The 17783-nt window shown below is 45.6% G+C and overlaps 1 protein-coding gene across 3 annotated transcripts in view; it reads left to right on the top strand.

Moving 5' to 3' along the window:
* PCMT1 (protein-L-isoaspartate (D-aspartate) O-methyltransferase) overlaps positions 1-17783 on the top strand; it is a 56615-nt gene that overhangs the window by 13659 nt on the left and 25173 nt on the right. For all 3 annotated transcript variants that reach the window (XM_069725929.1, XM_069725928.1, XM_069725930.1), the window contains exons 2-4: positions 425-529; positions 4232-4263; positions 5386-5490. In XM_069725929.1, coding sequence (XP_069582030.1) covers positions 425-529; positions 4232-4263; positions 5386-5490 — 242 coding nt within the window. The remainder of the gene's footprint in view (positions 1-424; positions 530-4231; positions 4264-5385; positions 5491-17783) is intronic.

Raw genomic sequence — 17783 nt, 5'->3', positions numbered from 1 at the left:
GTACCGTCAGGTCTGTTGATGCATCTGGCGAATGCTGCATATGGATGACATTCTTGTACACAGCTCTCACAGTATGGCAGTAATAATCATTTTTAATATTTAAAAAAAAACAACAACTTTTGTTGATAACCTGAGTGTGAAAAAGTAAAGATGTAATATACAGCGGAGGCTTTTCTGCTGGTACACAGACCAATTTCACACCGGAATGAGATTTGTGCTTGTCTGTGGATTTATGTCACTGGTGGCAAAAAACATTCCCATTAACTATAAATTGTAGGTGCTGAGAAATGAAAACACAAATCATATTAGAAAGTGGCATAACCTTTAAAAAAATCACGAAACTCCTTTAATAAGTATGTATTTTATTTCCTCTGCGGAATGATTGCAACTGTTCTAAAAAAATATATATTTTTTTTTTCTTCAGAAAATGCTATTATAAAATCAGACAAAGTGTATGAAGTCATGTTGGCTACTGACCGCAAACATTATGCAAAATGCAATCCTTATATGGACTCTCCGCAATCAATAGGTAAGACAACTTTTGCTTTTAACTTTGATAATTGCTACAAATGTCATTGGTTATGTTCTCCCTGTGTTTGTGTGGGTTTCCTCTGGGCACTCTGGTTATGTTCTCCCTGCGTTTGTGTGGGTTTCCTCTGGGCACTCTGGTTATGTTCTCCCTGCGTTTGTGTGGGTTTCCTCTGGGCACTCTGGTTATGTTCTCCCTGCGTTTGTGTAGGTTTCCTCTGGGCACTCTGGTTTGTTCTCCATGTGTTTGTGTGGGTTTCCTCTGGGCACTCTGGTTATGTTCTCCCTGTGTTTGTGTGGGTTTCCTCTGGGCACTCTGGTTATGTTCTCCCTGCGTTTGTGTAGGTTTCCTCGGGGCACTCTGGTTTGTTCTCCATGTGTTTGTGTGGGTTTCCTCTGGGCACTCTGGTTTGTTCTCCCTGTGTTTGTGTGTTTCCTCTGGGCACTCTGGTTTTGTTCTCCCTGTGTTTGTGTGGGTTTCCTCTGGGCACTCTGGTTATGTTCTCCCTGTGTTTGTGTAGGTTTCCTCTGGGCACTCTGGTTATGTTCTCCCTGTGTTTGTGTGGGTTTCCTCTGGGCACTCTGGTTATGTTCTCCCTGCGTTTGTGTGGGTTTCCTCTGGGCACTCTGGTTTGTTCTCCATGTGTTTGTGTGGGTTTCCTCTGGGCACTCTGGTATGTTCTCCATGTGTTTGTGTGGGTTTCCTCTGGGCACTCTGGTTTGTTCTCCCTGTGTTTGTGTGGGTTTCCTCTGGGCACTCTGATTTATTCCCCCTGTGTGTGTGGGTTTCCTGTCAGCACTCTGGTTTTGTTCTCCCGGTGTTTGTGTGGGTTTCCTCTGGGCACTCTGGTGGTATTCTCTCTGTTTGTGTGGGTTTCCTCTGAGCACACTGGATTTGCTCTCCGTTTGTGTGGGTTTCATCAGAGTTGTCCGGATTTGTTTGTGTGGGTTTCCCCTGGCCGCTCTGGTTATGTTCTCTGTTTGTTTGCATTTCCTCTGGGTACTTTGGTTTGTTCTCCATGTTTGTGTGAGTTTTATTCTGTCTGTGTGCGTTTTCTCTGGGTACTCTGCCTTTTTCCCGCACTATGGAGTAGGATATTTAGTTAGTCGGGATAATGTCTGTAAAACGCTGTGGAACATAATGGCGCTAATATAAGCAAAAATAAATGTATCTAATTACAAATCATTTAATCACATATACATTAAAAGAGGCAATGATAATGGGGTATCCTTATTTCAGGCATGAATCGTATATTCATAAAGGTCTAAGATGGAAGTCTCAAGTGGGATCTGTTTCTGTCTTAAGAAATAGTCTATTCTCAGATCTCTCATTGGAGTGAATCCATAACTACCACCTTGTTCACAAGTCAGCTCTCCATTTTCAAGAAAAGTGTGTCCCAGATGTGGGACATGTACATCTAATAATGTTCTGTTGATTTATTGTAAATGTGCATAATGAAAATACCCCATTACCTACTTCTGGAGTGCCCATCTATATATATAATTGTCTAAGGGGTACTTCCGTCTGTCTGTCTTTCTGTCGGCAACTTCCGTCACGGAAATCCCGCATCGCTGATTGGTCTTGCCAGCTGCCTGTCATGGCTGCCGCGATCAATCAGCGACGGGCACAGTCCGATTAGTCCCTCCCTACTCCCCTGCAGTCAGTGCCCGGCGCCCGCATACTCCCCTTCAGTCACCGCTCACACAGGGTTAATGCCAGCGGTAACGGACCGCGTTATGCCGCGGGTAACGCACTCCGTAACCGCTGCTATTAACCCTGTGTGACCAAGTTTTTACTATTGATGCTGCCTATGCAGCATCAATAGTAAAAAGATCTAATGTTAAAAATAATAAAAAAAACAAACAAAACCTGCTATTCTCACCTTCCGTAGTCCGACGATGCGCTCCCTCCTGCCCCAGCCTCCATTTCCAGAGATGCATTGCGAAATTACCCAGAAGACTTAGCGGTCTCGTGAGACCGCTAAGTCATCTGGGTACGTTCGCAATGCATCCTGGGAACGAAAGATGGTGGCAGCCGCACGCGCATCGCCAGAGGTTCGCTGGATCCCGCCGGCGGGTGAGTGTATAACGATTTTTTATTTTAATTATTTTTTTTAACAGGGATATGGTGCCCGCACTGCTATATACTACGTGAGCTGTGTTAGATACCGTGTGGCTGCTATATACTACCTGGCCAGTGTTAGATACTATGTGGGCTGTGTTCTATACTGCTTGGGCTGCGTTATATACTACATGGCTGCTATATACTGTGTGGGCAGTGTTATATACTACGTGAGCAGTGTTATATACTACGTGGCTGTGCTATATATTACGTGGGCTGTGTTATATATTACGTGGCCAGTGTTACATACTACGTGGGCAGTGTTATTTACTGCGTGGCCTATATTCACGCATCGGATATTTACAATATGTATGTATGTATATAGCAGCCACATGGTTTATACCACAGGCCACGTAGTACTCCTATATACACTACGTGGCCTGTGCTATATACTATGTGCCTGCTATATACATATATACATACATATTCTAGAATCCCCGATGCGTTTGAATCGGGCCACCATCTAGTAGATTATAAACGTCTAGGCAGTCCACACATTACTCTGCACTGATGTTCTAAAACGTCAGTGCAGAGTAAGCAGCGTGCATGAGATTGTGCAGCTCTTGGGGACAGGGAGCTGGCTGTCATAGACTGACTTCCCTCAGAGCCAATGGTTTGCTATGTTTACCTTCTTGAGCATTGTATACACTGTAAAGAACTAGTGATAATGTATGCAGACTAGGAAAAATATTTAGAATTGAGAGTCCTCAGTGGTTGATACCTTTTAATGGCTAACTGAAAAGATGGTAACAAATTGCAAGCTTTCGAGACTACACAGATCTCTTCATCAGGCAAAGACTAAAACAAATTCTGAAGAATCACATACAAATTCTGCAGAATTTTTTTTAGTCTATGCCTGATGAAGATACCAGAGTAGTCTTGAAAGCTTGCAATTTGAACTCTCAATTCTAAATATTTTTGTGTCTACTGGCTAGGGCTACGTTCACATTTGCGTTGTGTGTTGCGTCGGCGACACAACGCATGCAAAACCGCATGGTTTTGTGATGCATGCGTCCATTTTTGGCTTGCTTTTGGACGCAAAAAAAATGCAACTTGCTGCGTCCTCTGCGCCCTGACGCTTGCGCCAAAAAAGACGCATGCGTCACAAAACGCAAGACAACGCATGTCCATGCGCCCCCATGTTAAATATAGGGGCGCATGACGCATGCGTCGCCGCGGCTGCGCCCAACGCAAATGTGAACAGAGCCTAACACAGTACCAAGATAAATATCTTGCTAGTGGTCGTAACCATGGATACCTAAGGTACTTCAATGCCCTGCACACGAGGTATGAGACACTTCAAATCAGAAGAACTGTACTACACTTGACTAAAAAGACTATCTCATGAACAGGGAACAGGTGGCCATATCTCAGGAGCGAAACGGCACAGGAACAAAATGCCAGATTCAGGAGCTCTGCAGCATTTACATACGTCAGGTTAAATGTGGTGTCCTGCTTATTTTTAATTGTAGCGCCATATAAAATAAAAAATGACCTTCCTTATCGCTGTAATGCAGACTGTCATGCTGAGTAAAAGCTGTGTAAATTAAATGTGTTTTTTTTATTTTTGTCCTCTTACAGGTTATCAAGCAACAATTAGCGCCCCTCACATGGTATGTATTATTATTTGTGGGATTTTATTCATGTTTAGTAAGATAATTTGCGGCTGTCTTATGTATCTTGTCCAGCCAGTTGTTGTATCCTATGGCTGGAGAGACCTGCCGACAAAGTTGTGTTTCAGTTGGACATACAAGCGCAGTGTGGGCCGTTTTTCTGTTTGATGCCGGCAACCGCAGCCCACTTACTGCCATAAGGTATATGTGCATTGAATGGATGAGCTTTGAACTGTATTAATGCTATTTAGGCTACATTTATAGAATTAAAGGGAACCTGTCACCTGAATTTGGCGGGACCAGTTTTGGGTCATATGGGCGGAGTTTTCAGGTGTTTGATTCACCCTTTCCTTACCCGCTGGCTGCATGCTGGCCGGAATATTGGATTGAAGTTCATTCTCTGTCCTCCGTAGTGCACGCCTGCGCAAAGCAAGATTACCTTGCACAGGCGTGTACTACGGAGGACAGAGAATGAACTTCAATCCAATATTGCGGCCAGCATGCAGCCAGCGGGTAAGGAAAGGGTGAATCAAACACCTGAAAACTCCGCCCATATGACCCAAAACTGGTCCCGCCAAATTCAGGTGACAGGTTCCCTTTAAGGTAGTGAGTTCTCAAATTGGCCAAATCTCCTGGGCCCATCTGCCACGGCAAGGCATCCTTCATAGACGGGGAGCTAGACGTTTAATATTGAAATGGGTTGTCCACTACTTGGAACAACCTTTTCTCAATCCATATGTAACCACCCTCCATCCCCTCACAAGGTATTATATACTTACCTCCGATGCCAACGCTCTTCCCGCGGTGTCGGCACTGGCTATATATACCCATCATAACCTGGTATGAGCTGGGAATCCGTGAAGAAGAATCATCTCTCTGGGTAAATGTGAGTCAGTCAGGAAGTAACTACAGAATATGATGTTTCTCTAAAGAACTGAAGGGTTACGTTAAAGTGGCCAATACTGCCGTACTTCAGTTCAGGCTAGTATGTGAATACAGGATTGCCACTACAGGCTTCTCGTTGACTATTATGTCTAGTGGCTGTACGTGAAGAAAAATGTCACCACTACTGGAAATGCAGAAACTGTTTATTGCTGACATGTCAATATTTTTTTTATTTAGCACGCATATGCATTAGAACTCCTCCACGATCAGTTACATGATGGTGCCAAAGCCCTGGATGTAGGCTCTGGGAGTGGAATTCTTACCGCATGTTTCGCCAGAATGGTAACCCTTTTCTATATGTTCTCCCCCCGATCATGACTAATTTTAGTATTCTAGTAGAAATCCATGGCATATTATCTGGCAAATGAAAATATGAAGACACCCTAAGGGGGCTTTCACATTGCGTTTATGCACACGTTCAGTGGTCCCGTAAGGGCTTGTGTCCGAAGCCCCCCCAAACAATATGTGATTGGGGCATATGAGCTGAAGGGGCTAAGTAGTGCATCATTTTCAGACATCTATGCCTACTGGAGACCCAGACAGTGTTAGCCTCCAGTAGGCGTACACGCCCGAAAATTTTGCACGACTGAGTACACGATGATTCTGTTGGCACCATTATAGTCAATGGCCCTTTCGGAACATGTTTTGCTGGGGGGACGGATGGGGGGTGGGGGGAGGCGGACGCAGGGATCACTTATGGGTGATATGTATATTACCCAGGGAAGTTATAAAGCTCCTTCTCCCACGATCAGACCACAACTGATCATATACTTATCCACAGAATGGGAGATAAATGTTTTAGGTGGGTTTAGTCCCCTAAAGGGGCTTGTCCAGGATTACAAAAATGGGTCTATTTTCTTTTCCCCCAAAATGCAAACCATGGAAAAACAAGACTCTGTTATAGGAAATTAAAGCACATTTGTTTTATTGTGTATGTCCCAGTTAACCCCTTCACGACATATGACATATAGTTACACCATATGCAATGTCCCTGACTGAGATGCGGGCTCTCACGCTGAGCCCGCATCTTTCCCAGCTGTTGTTAGCTGAATTACTCAGCCATCTTCTGCCTCTAACAGCCGTGGGTGTTGGCTTTAATATCGGCAGTTAACACTTGTCGGCAGGGGGTGCGACATTTCATTCCCCCCCCCCCACCTGTGCAGCTGTGATGAGCTACTCGGGCACTGATGGGTCCGAAAGATCAAATCATCTCCCTTTTGCCCGATTGAACATAAAAAAATGCACATATTTGGTATCAATGTGTTTGTAAAAAGTCCAACCTATCAAAATATTAAGTAAATTAATCCAATCAGTAAAAGGTATAATGAGAAATTAGATAGAAACGCCAGAATTAGTTTTCGACTGCTTCAACATTGCAATAAAATACAATAAGAGGCAATCAAAACATTACATCTACACCAAAATGGAATAAGTGAAAACTTCTGCTCACGGCGCCAGAAATGAGCCCTCACCCAGCCCTATATCCTGAAAAATGAAAAAGATGCGGGTGTTGGAAAATGGCAACACAAGCTTAAAAATAATTTTTTTCGCCACTTAAAATAATTGAAAAAAAATCTACAAGTTTGGTATTTACATAATCATACTGTCCTGGAGAATCCTTTTGTCCTGTTAGTTTTACCATATAGTGAGCATGGTAAAAACAAATGTGGAATTGTTTTTACAATTTCAACGCACTTGGAAATTGTCTTTCGCTTTCCAGTGCATCACATGATAAAATGAATGATGTCATTCCAAAGTACAGTTGTAAGGGTATGTGTCCACGTTCAGGATTGCATCAGGATTTGGTCAGGATTTTCCATCAGTATTTGTAGGCCGAAACCAGGAGTGGGTGATAAATGCAGAAGTGGTGCATATGTTTCTATTATACTTTTCCTCTAATTGTTCCACTCCTGGTTTTGGCTTACAAATACTGACATAAAATCCTGACCAAATCCTGATGCAATCCTGAACGTGGACACATACCCTAAGTCAAATAAGAAGAAATGTGGCACTCACCCCAAATATGCTGAATTCAATGTCCTTTATTCACCTTTATGCAGTGACAGATATCAGTGGAGAGGTGGCAGGTAAAAGTGAGTGTGAGGAGAGGACGACGGCCGTTTTGCGCAGATGCGCTTCCACGGGTCCTTGGACAGAGTTGCGTGTGATTGTAAGGCCGGGGTCACACTTGTGAAAAACTCGCACGAGTCTCGCATCTCAATACCCGGCACTGCTGCCGACACGCAAGACTGGAGTGTGCGGCTGCATGTATTTCTAGGCAGCTGAGCGCTCCGGTCCGAGTGCCGGGTATTGAGATGCGAGACTCATGTGAGTTTCTCGCAAGTATGACCCCGGCCTAACTGATACATCCGTAGGTTCCTTTCAGCTTAAGCCTCCATCTCACAGGTAGACAGGGTTGTAATATTGTTACAATACAGCAGATCTCAGAGAGCTGCAAAATTTGTTTGCAGGAAGGCAAAGTTCAGTTCTACTTTTGTGTCGGTACATGTCTCACACTGGTAACTGTCCCTTTTATATAAGAAAATTGTAGCTATCTCTGGAATAAGACATCGGATTGCAGGTATCAATGTATCATAATATTCAGCTTCCTGTGACCTACATGCCCAAATAGATGATGTAAAAGTGTTGATCCTGCTGACAGATTCCCTTTAAAAGAAAAAATGTTTCAGCCTAACATCATGCAGACACACTTGTCCAGAATTCCCTGCCATGTCTCCCCTAAGTATTGTGTGATTGAATGCTATTAATGCCATTGCTATATTTTAGTTTTCATGAGTCCAGATCACCCCGGCAAGTTCCAATAAGTGTCTGCTGGTTTCAGAGTGAATTAATTGTAGGGCTCTGCTTTAATGTACGTACATTGGCATAGTCTCAGTGACGGACTCTGAACATGGGGATGATTCCAAACATTGCATTACACAAATAGCCTCTTTCTGCTGAGTGCAGGGCCTGCTGTCAGCTGGCGTCTCCCTCCATGGAATCCTTACAGGGACACTGCTGCCTCCTTGCCAACGTCTAATGCCAGGCGTCTCCCAAACAAACAGTAACCTATGGTTGTAGTGTTCCCATGGGGCTGCGCTCCTGGTGCTCCTCTGTTGTGCCCTTCTTGTTCAGTGTTGTCAGTCCTGTGGGGTTTAATGATGGCATCTCCAAGTCTGGTAAACTTGTAAGCATTTCACATGCATATAGTCACTATTTAGACAAAGAACAAAGTAAGACATTTAATTTACTGCAGAAAACCTGAAAGATCAGTCTGTTGCTGCAAACATGTCATGCATTTAACCTGTTCAGCGCCATCATATTCCGCAGCACTTTACAGACATCACTGTCCCCATTGAGTCTCACAATCTGAGTCCCCTATCAGTATGTCTTTGGAGTGTGGGAGGAAAGTGGAATAACCCAGAGGAAACCCACAAAAACACGGGGAGAACATACCAACTCCTTGCAGATGTTATCCTTTGTGGGATTTGAACTCAGAACTTGGCCATGCTTCCCCGTGTGAAAATATGGAGATACATAATGTGTTATTTTAAGTCACTTTGTTTTGTTTTTTTTTTTCATTGGAAATAAGACTGATAAAATGTTTATTCTGCATCCCGTAAAAAAAAAAAAAAAAATTACCAAAGAGCAAATGACTCATTCCTCCTCATTGGAGCTGCTGGCCGTTAACGCCGCCATTGAAAGCAATGTCGGACGCATCGCTAGCGCACGCCCACAATGGGTGTGCGCTAGGGATGTGCCGTCATTGAGTGACGGACCCGAGACGCGGGCTGCAGTGTTTCCGGGTCTGTCACTGCTAGCGCAGATAAAGCTAGCAGATGCTCTATCAGCGCTAGCGCGATGTAAACGTTAGCGTACGTGCTGAACAGGCTGCTGCTAACGCAGTGTGGACCCAGCCGTAGTTGTGCTTTGGTTCAAATGCCACTTTATTCCGGACTACACAATTCAAGACTAAATTTATTTTCTAAAAGAATATTTTTATATTACATTGCTTTAGTTAACCCCTTCGCAACATCCGCCATAGAAACCGCCACACATGTATGGCGCCACTAGTTCCGGTCGCCGTACTGCATCACGCTGTGACCGAGGAGTTGACTGCTGCCTCTGACAGGCCCGCAGGGCTGTACAGTTTCCCCGCGGCAGCGATCACTGTGATTGGCCAGTGAATTTTGACCAGCCAATCACAATAATTTGACAAAGTTAAAGGGAATCTGTCACCCCCTGGGACGTATATAACCTATTACCACGGGCATACGGGTGATAGAATTGTAAAAAAATATTCTTACCTGTATGCCTCATAGCTGAGGTCTAGTTGTTGAGAAATTGAGTAATAAACTTTTGGTAATGATTTCTTCCAGGCTACTGCCAGGCGCAGTAGGCAAGTCGATGCTGTGCAGCGTTCTGTTTTGGTCTCTGCTTGCCTTCAGGGATCGTCCCCTACACTCTCTGTACTGGGGTTGAGCGACTACCTGGGTCAGGCAGGGTGGACTGCGTGGTGACCATTGCTTGGCGGCACCTCCTCTCTGCCCCGGCGCAATGGTCCTGTGTGGCTGGCATTGCTGATACCATAGTAACATTGTATTTAATCCTCAGGCGTGCTGCTGGTCAGTCAAATTCTCCAGTGTGATGTGGCCAATTCACACAGCCACTGAACCCAGGCAATTGGCGCATCCTAACAAATATCAGCAGCGCCTCCCGACACCCGCCCCTTTTCCTGCGTCGCTATATCACACGGCGCCTGTGTAAGATCCTCACTCATGCTGTCCTGCTTCTGTCACTCACCAGAGCACAGCGGACGCCAGCCACATAGGGGTGCTCTTATGGGACCGCGGACAGGGTAGACTGTTGATATCTGGAGGTTGATATGTGGTTCTTCTCAGCAATATTTCTTAAAGCCCTGGTCCAGAGAAGACCATACACGCCCATCGGCACAGCCTACACTAGTCATGTATTATGCATGCTTAGGCTGTGATATGTTTTCCACTGGCTATTGGTGGCCTACTCTACGTAATGTACTCCTCCGCCTCGCTCCCTGCTTATAGCTGCTCAGAGGACCTCAGTGATGTCAGAAGAGTATATCCTCGCCTGCTTGGGCTCGTGATCTAACCCAGTCAGTAGCTGAACTATCCCTGGTGTCCAAGATGCTGGTGGTTACTCTTGTGGAGCGTTTGCCAATGACTGCTACCACCCCTCGAGCTCCTACTGCCTCTGTGAGTGCCTCATACCCTTCTGGCTTGCCACACCGAGATTACCTCATCTTCCAGGTCTCCCTCTCGTCCAAGATCTTACTCCTCATCTCAGGAAGTGCGCTCTTGCATCAAAGGGAATCTGTCACCAATTTTATGGCATAGCAGCTAAAAAATATCTCCTTATTAAGCATCTGCTATGCATTCCCTACATCGTTATAGAACCCCCTGACTTCTCTTGTATACTCACAAAAACGTGTATGTGTCCTGCGCTGTATGATAATTTCTCAGGGCGTGGTTTCGTGTCACTACATCTCGCCCATCGGCTGTTGGTCGCCGTCCTACTTGCCATGTGACAACTCATGCTTGCTCAGAAATATAACCTTGTGCTCCTGTGCAATACACTTTTCCCAACTGCAAGCAAAGCCGAAAAACAGAAGTGCGTATGCGCTGGCAAGCGTAGTTCCAGTACATGAGCTCATGTTTGCCAGTGCATGTGCACTTCTGTTTTTCGGCTTTCGTTACCTATGAAGTAGGACGGTGACCATCAGCCGTTAGGCGGGATGTAGAGACCCGAAACCACGGCCATCGGACCGGACTGATAAATTAACATACAGCGCGGGACACATTATACAGTATACAAGGGGAGTCAGGGGGTTCTATAACTATGTAGGGAATGCATAGCAGACGCTTAATAAGGCAATATTTGTAGCTGCTATGCCATAAAATTGCTGACATATTCCCTTTTAAAGATTATTTCACAGCGTATCAAATGTCCATAAATTGATAAGATTTCGTTTTGCCCTGTTAACACTGCATACTTTTATAATCTGATGTACTCCTCAGAACTTACACATACCAACACATTATAAATTCAATGTAGCAAGAAGAAAGTAACACTGCACTGCTACCTTTCACTTCCCCAAAAGCCTACTGATATGTGCCGCTGCAGAGTCCATAAGACACCCAAACGGACATTCGGGTGCACTAAAGTAAGTTAGGTACGGGGGGCGTGGCCTAGCGAGCGATGTGAGCGGACGTGCGACGGGTCTCTCTCCCCGCACCGCTCCTAAGTTCTTACCTTTGAAGGCGTCGCCGAGCGCCGAAAACCGGACGGAGCCGCTCCGCAAGACCCCTGGGCACGGGGGAGAGGGCCGGAGGCAGGGAGAGGAGTAAAGCGGCGATGCCGCGCCGAAAACAGTCGGCGCCCGCGACTGGCGCGAAAATCCAAGATGGCGCCGTGGCAGAGGAGGAGGCGGCCAGAGCCAGTACTGAATACCGCTGGAGGTAATCGCCCGGCTGGAAAGATTTGCTCGAACGGAGGAGGGGGGTGCCCTGCTGCTGGGCCCAGAAGGGCCGGAAGAGAGGGAACCCCTGCAGAGGCAGAAGAGAGGGGGGGAAGATACCCTCAGTGTGGTGGAGGAGCAGCTTTCTCCAGGGAGGATGCAGGAGATGCATGGTGCAAATAACATGACACCTGCCGCCAGCCCAGTACAGGCTAAGGACTCTGAGGGTGCGCAGCAATCAAATGTGGGGGAGCCTACACTGCAGGACATTTTCTCAGTCGTTATACACTGTAAATCTGCCCTGGCCGCACTGAATCTAAGAGTGGACGATTTAACAGTTGAAATGAAGTCCCTTAATTCTGCTATGCGTAAAGTGGAGAAAAGAGTGGAGGTGGCGGAGGAGCGCGTGGGCAGTGTGGAGGATCAGACAAATGAACTGTTAAAAAGAGATACATTCAGCGCATTGCGGAACTGGAATTTAAAACAGATGACCTGGAAAACCGTTCCCGAAGGAACAATCTAAGAATAATTGGGGTGCCGGAGAAGGTGGAGCGGAATAATCCTGCTGAATACATTGAGGCATGGCTTAAAAACTCGGTGGGAGGAGCAGATCTTACTAACCACTTCTCCGTGTAAAGGGCCCATAGAGTCCCCACCCGACCCCTGCCGCCTGGATCCCCCCCCTCGAGCCTTGATGGCAAAAATTTTGGACTATCGGGATCGGGAAACCCTACTAAGGAAGGCCAGGATCAGTGATGGACTGAGTATAGACGGAAATCGGATCTCCATTTATCCGGACTATTCGGCATCGGTGCAAAAACTGAGAATGAAGTTCGGGGAAGTCAAGCGGCGGCTCCGAGACCTGGATCTAAAATATTCAATGCTATACCCGGCTAAGCTCAGGGTGGTAGCGCTGGACCGGGTTCATTTTTTCCAGAACCCGGAGGAGGCTATGCAGTGGCTGGATACCAATACCAAGAAAACTGGCATGGATCGGAACCGATGAGACTGACGCTGTGACTTCGCCACTCATCTGGTTATACCCCATGACTGTGATTTTTGAAATTGTCTTGTGTCTTTAGACAGAATGTTCTCAAAAGGATAAAACAGTGTGCTCGGCGGCGCAAAGAATACTTCATGCTGTTAGCGGTGGGAGGGGGAGAGATGGACTGCAAAGGGCTTAGTTCTAGGTTGTATCAAGAGCTCTCAGTTCTCATACAGAGAAAGAAAGTTTGTTCTAGTTGAACTCCATTGAGTTTTAGATGGGGGAGTCGAGGAAAGGGGCGGGGAGGGGGGAGGTGGGTATCGGGGGAGACCTGAAGGAGACTGCTCTAACTAATCATTTTGTTTCTAGGAAATGGGAGGGGATGTTAACATTATAAGCTGGAATGTTAGGGGATTAGCGGACGCCACTAAACGCGCAGCAATATTTCAGTATTTACTGAAACAGAGGCCCTCGGTGATTTGCCTGCAAGAGACCCATGTAGTGAAGGAAAAAGTTGATATGTTACAGAAAAGATGGGTGCGCAGGGCATATCATTCGACGTTCTCTAGTTATGCGAGAGGTGTGTCAGTATTGATTCATACTAATACCCCATTTGAGGAAGTTGAGGTCAAAATTGACACGGATGGTCAATATGTTTTGTTGGTGTGTAAACTCTTTAATCGTTTAATATGCATAGTATCATTGTATATACCTCCGCCATACTCTGGAAGGAAGATCCAGGACATATTGGAGTCTATAAGAGGTTGGGATGGGATCCCTCTTTTGGTGGTGGGGGATGTAAATAATATAGCAAATGACCACTGGGACAAGAGTAACCATGCACCTAAGCGTAGGGACGGTAATGACACTCCCTTTGGTAATTATCTCAGAGAAATAGGCTGGACTGATCTGTGGAGGGTCCGCAATGTCAACACATATTCCTATTCCTGTTACTCGACTACATATGGCTCGATGTCAAGAATTGATGTCGCCTTGGGAAACGATAGGATGAACGAACTGTTAAACGGGGTGGAATATAATCCTAGGATTTTATCAGATCACAGCCCTGTTCAGGTCTCTTTAAAGTTGTCAAGTCAGGATGGTTTGGGGAAGGCGGGATGGAAAATTCACCCAGTTTGGTTACAAATTTTGGACATGGAAAAGGTGGGGGCAGAGATAGAGGAGTTTTTTAAGATCAATGAAGGGAGCGCAGAATGCCATGTAGTGTGGGACACCATGAAAGCGTATCTAAGGGGAATTTTGTTTAGGGACATCTCAAGACATAAGACAAGGACCAGAGAGTGGGATCAGGGTGTCCTAGAGGAATTGAAGGCAGCAGAGGCGGCATTGGGGGAACATCGTACTGTGGAATCTCGGAATCGTATGAGGGCAGCTCAGAGGGAGGTTGACCAGCTATTTTTGAAAAAGGCGGAGAGGTTGAGGGCCTTCCAGAAAGAAACCTTTTACTCAGAGGGGGAAAAAGTGGGGCACTTGCTCTCGGTAGTGGCGTCCGCGCAAAGAGAATCTTCACATGTCTACTCTATTAAGACGGAGGAGGGAACGGTGGTCACTCAGGGGGTGCAGATCTTGGAAGTGTTCAGGAAATTCTATGACAAATTATACGCGTCCAGTGTGGAGAGGGGACCCGAAGATATGGCAAAATATTTGGAAGAAATTGATTTGCCCCGGTTGAGTAGAGAGGAGTGTGAATTGTTGGAAGAACCGATTGGGGAGGAAGAATTGGGGGCTGCATTGGCGGGCGTTGCGGGGGGTAAGGCTCCGGGAGCGGACGGCATTCCAGCTGAGATTTATAAGACCCTGAAAGAAACTCTGTTGGCCAAATTGGTAGGGGTGTATAATAGCTCGTTGGAAAGAGGGGAGTTGCCTTTGTCGATGAGAGAGGCTATTGTGGTGGTTATCCCTAAGGCCGACAAAGATCCACTGATGCCAGAATCCTATAGACCAATTTCACTCCTGACTGCCGATATTAAGATTTTGGCAAAAACCTTGGCAAATAGGTTAAGTAGGGTGATAGATAAATTGGTACACCCTGATCAGTCAGGCTTCATGCCAAACAAATCAACGGCACTCAATCTGAGAAGGCTGTTTTTAAATTTACAAATCCCTTCGGACAATGTTGGCAAAAGGGTTGTGGTATCATTGGACGCCCACAAGGCCTTTGACTGTGTGGAGTGGGGCTATTTGTGGTCAGTGTTGGAACGTTTGGGATTTGGACCTAAATTCATCTCATGGGTGCGGCTGTTGTACTCTTCCCCAGTGGCCAAAATTAGAGTGAATAATGTCCTTTCTGAGACTTTCTCTCTGTCTAGGGGAACTAGACAGGGATGTCCTTTGTCCCCACTGCTATTTGCCCTGGCGGTGGAGCCCCTTGCTGCGAAAATTAGAGGCTCCCGGGAGGTGAAAGGATTTATGTATGGGGTTTCGGAAGAAAAGATTGCGTTATACGCAGATGATATTTTGCTATTCTTGGAGGATTCGGGGGAGACCCTGGCAGGGGCGGAGGCCATTATTGAGGAATTTGGGAGTTACTCTGGTTTGAGAATCAACTGGGAAAAGTCCAATATGATGTTAGTAGATGGGGACTATGAGAATAGTGAAATACGGGACTCTCCTACAAAGCTGAGGTTAGTAGATAAATTTAAATACCTGGGGATCCAGATCGCGTTGCCTCTGACTAGCTTTGAGGAACTAAATTTGGCGCCACTTTTGCGGAAGATACGCACTAAGGTTCAGGCGTGGAAAAAGCTACATTTATCGGTTATTGGTAGAATAAATCTAATAAAGATGATTGTGATGCCGCAACTTCTCTACGTGCTACACAACTCCCCTATGTGGATATCGCAGAATAGATTTAGGAGGATTAAATCTCTATTTGGCGAGCTGATTTGGGATGGGAAAAGTTCTAGATTTAAACAAGAAATTCTACAAAGACCAAAGACGGAAGGAGGAGTGGCATTGCCCAACCCATGGTTATACTTTTTGGCTGCACAATGTCAACATTTTAGGGGATGGGGTGAGGAATCTGGTTGGGAGCGGACACCCTGCAGTCTGAGGAATTTGATTGGGTCAAGGGTACTGAGTGAGGGCCTGGAGGGTGGGCATTTTCGAGAGAAGGGTACTAAATTCTGCACTATTAGGCTTATCCAAAAGGTTTGGGACAAAGTTAAGGGAATTAGGGGAGTGAGGGCACTTACTAGGTTCTCGCCCTTGTGGAATAATTGTCTCCTACAGGAGTTTAGACAGATGGAGGGATTTCAGGTTTGGAAGGGAGCGGGAATCTCTTGGATGAGCCAGGTTTTGCACCAAGGTAGAATTAAGGATTTCAAGACATTACAGGAGGAATTTCTGCTGCCAAGCTCTGAACTGTATCAGTATAATCGCATCTCTCATGCATATCGGGCACAATGTAGGAGGGGGCCTATAGAGATTCTGGTGGACCTGATGCTAGACTTTATCCTTATGGGGGAAAGCACAAGGGGGGTGATCTCGGGAATATATGAGTTCCTGCTATTTTCCTTTTTAGAGAAACATCCTATCAGAGCCAGGGCGAAGTGGGAGGCCGATTTGGGGGCGATTGACGGCGATCGGTGGGACTCAATATTGGAATACGTGCCCAAGATCTCGATGAGTGAGCCTGGGAGGTTGTCACAATTGTTTGTTATTCATAGGGCCTATAGAACTCCGGATATGCTGTTCAGGGCAGGTTTAAGACCTAATTCTGAGTGCCCTAGGTGCTCGCAATCCGAGGCGGGTATCTTCCATATGATGTGGCAGTGCCCTAGGCTGGCCTCGTTTTGGATTGTAGTGATAAACAAAGTGGGACTAACATACAATTGTTCGGTACCACGGGACCCTCTGGTATGCATATTAGGTTACGTGGAGGAAATTGTAACTGATAACTTGTATAAAACAGTTATTGCTAGATTGCTGTTTATTGCACGAAAGTTGATCGCTAAGTTCTGGATTAGGGTTGAGCCACCAACGAGAAGAGATTTCATGATGCAAGTAGACCATATTGTTGCATTGGAGAGGAGCATCTATTCTAAAAGAAACAAGATGGACCTTTTCAACAGGTTATGGAATCCCTGGATCGAGTCGACGTGATCTGGAGACCTTGCTCGTGCTTTTGGAACATATATCCCCGTGGGAGCAGTATTGACTTGTTCCTGGTTAATAATGGACATTCGGGTAGATCGGAGTGGTTCTTGTTAGGTCTCCAGGGGTGGGGGTGAGGGGGGGAGGGAGGTTCGTTTGGGGCTGAAAGTTTATTGAAAATGCAAAACATAGATGTGTACTGTTTGCAGTAATGTAATCTGCATATATTTTTCTCACTGTTTAATAAAACATTTGATTAAAAAAAAAGTAAGTTAGGTACGAAAATCCTGAACAGAAAAAAATGGAAGTGCACTCACCAGTCCTGTGTATTGCGAGCCTTTATTAGAAATACATGCAGGTAAATTTAAGGGAGAACGTGGAATGAACGGATGACGGCTGTTTCGTGCTGCTGCACTTCTACGGGTCCGAATGAAGTGCAGCAGCACAAAACGGACGTTGTCCGTTCATTCCACTTTCTCCCTTAAATTTACCTGCATGTATTTCTAATAAAGGCTCGCAATACACAGGACTGGTGAGTGCACTTCCATTTTTTTCTGTTCATGGACATTATAAATTCATACACCAGTAAAACAAAAAGCATTACTACAATAAAACTATGGGGGGTTTCCACTGTTTAGGCACATCAAGGACTCTCCAAACGTGACATGGCGCCTGCAGACCATTCCATCAAAGTCTGCGCTCCAAAACAGTAGTTTTCCCCCCACGTATGGGGTATCTGCGTACTCGGGAGAAATTGCACAACAAACTTTGTGGTCCATTTCATATCGGGACATTATTCCCGGGACACTATTTTTTTCCTGCAGTAAATGCCTCCAGAGAAAGAATCTCTGCTTTTATCCCCTTTGTAGTAGTAGAAATTGGCTTATTAGGCGCCATAAACTTTAATATCTAATATATCCGCAAAGGAGATGAGAAATTTGAAAAAGAAAAAAAAATACATCTGCAGCCACTATTCCATGA

The sequence above is a fragment of the Ranitomeya imitator genome, chromosome 5, assembly GCF_032444005.1.
Source record: "Ranitomeya imitator isolate aRanImi1 chromosome 5, aRanImi1.pri, whole genome shotgun sequence".
NCBI lineage: Eukaryota > Metazoa > Chordata > Amphibia > Anura > Dendrobatidae > Ranitomeya > Ranitomeya imitator.
The sequence above is the reverse complement of the archived record's forward strand: the minus strand, read 5'-3'. Positions and strand labels throughout refer to the sequence as shown.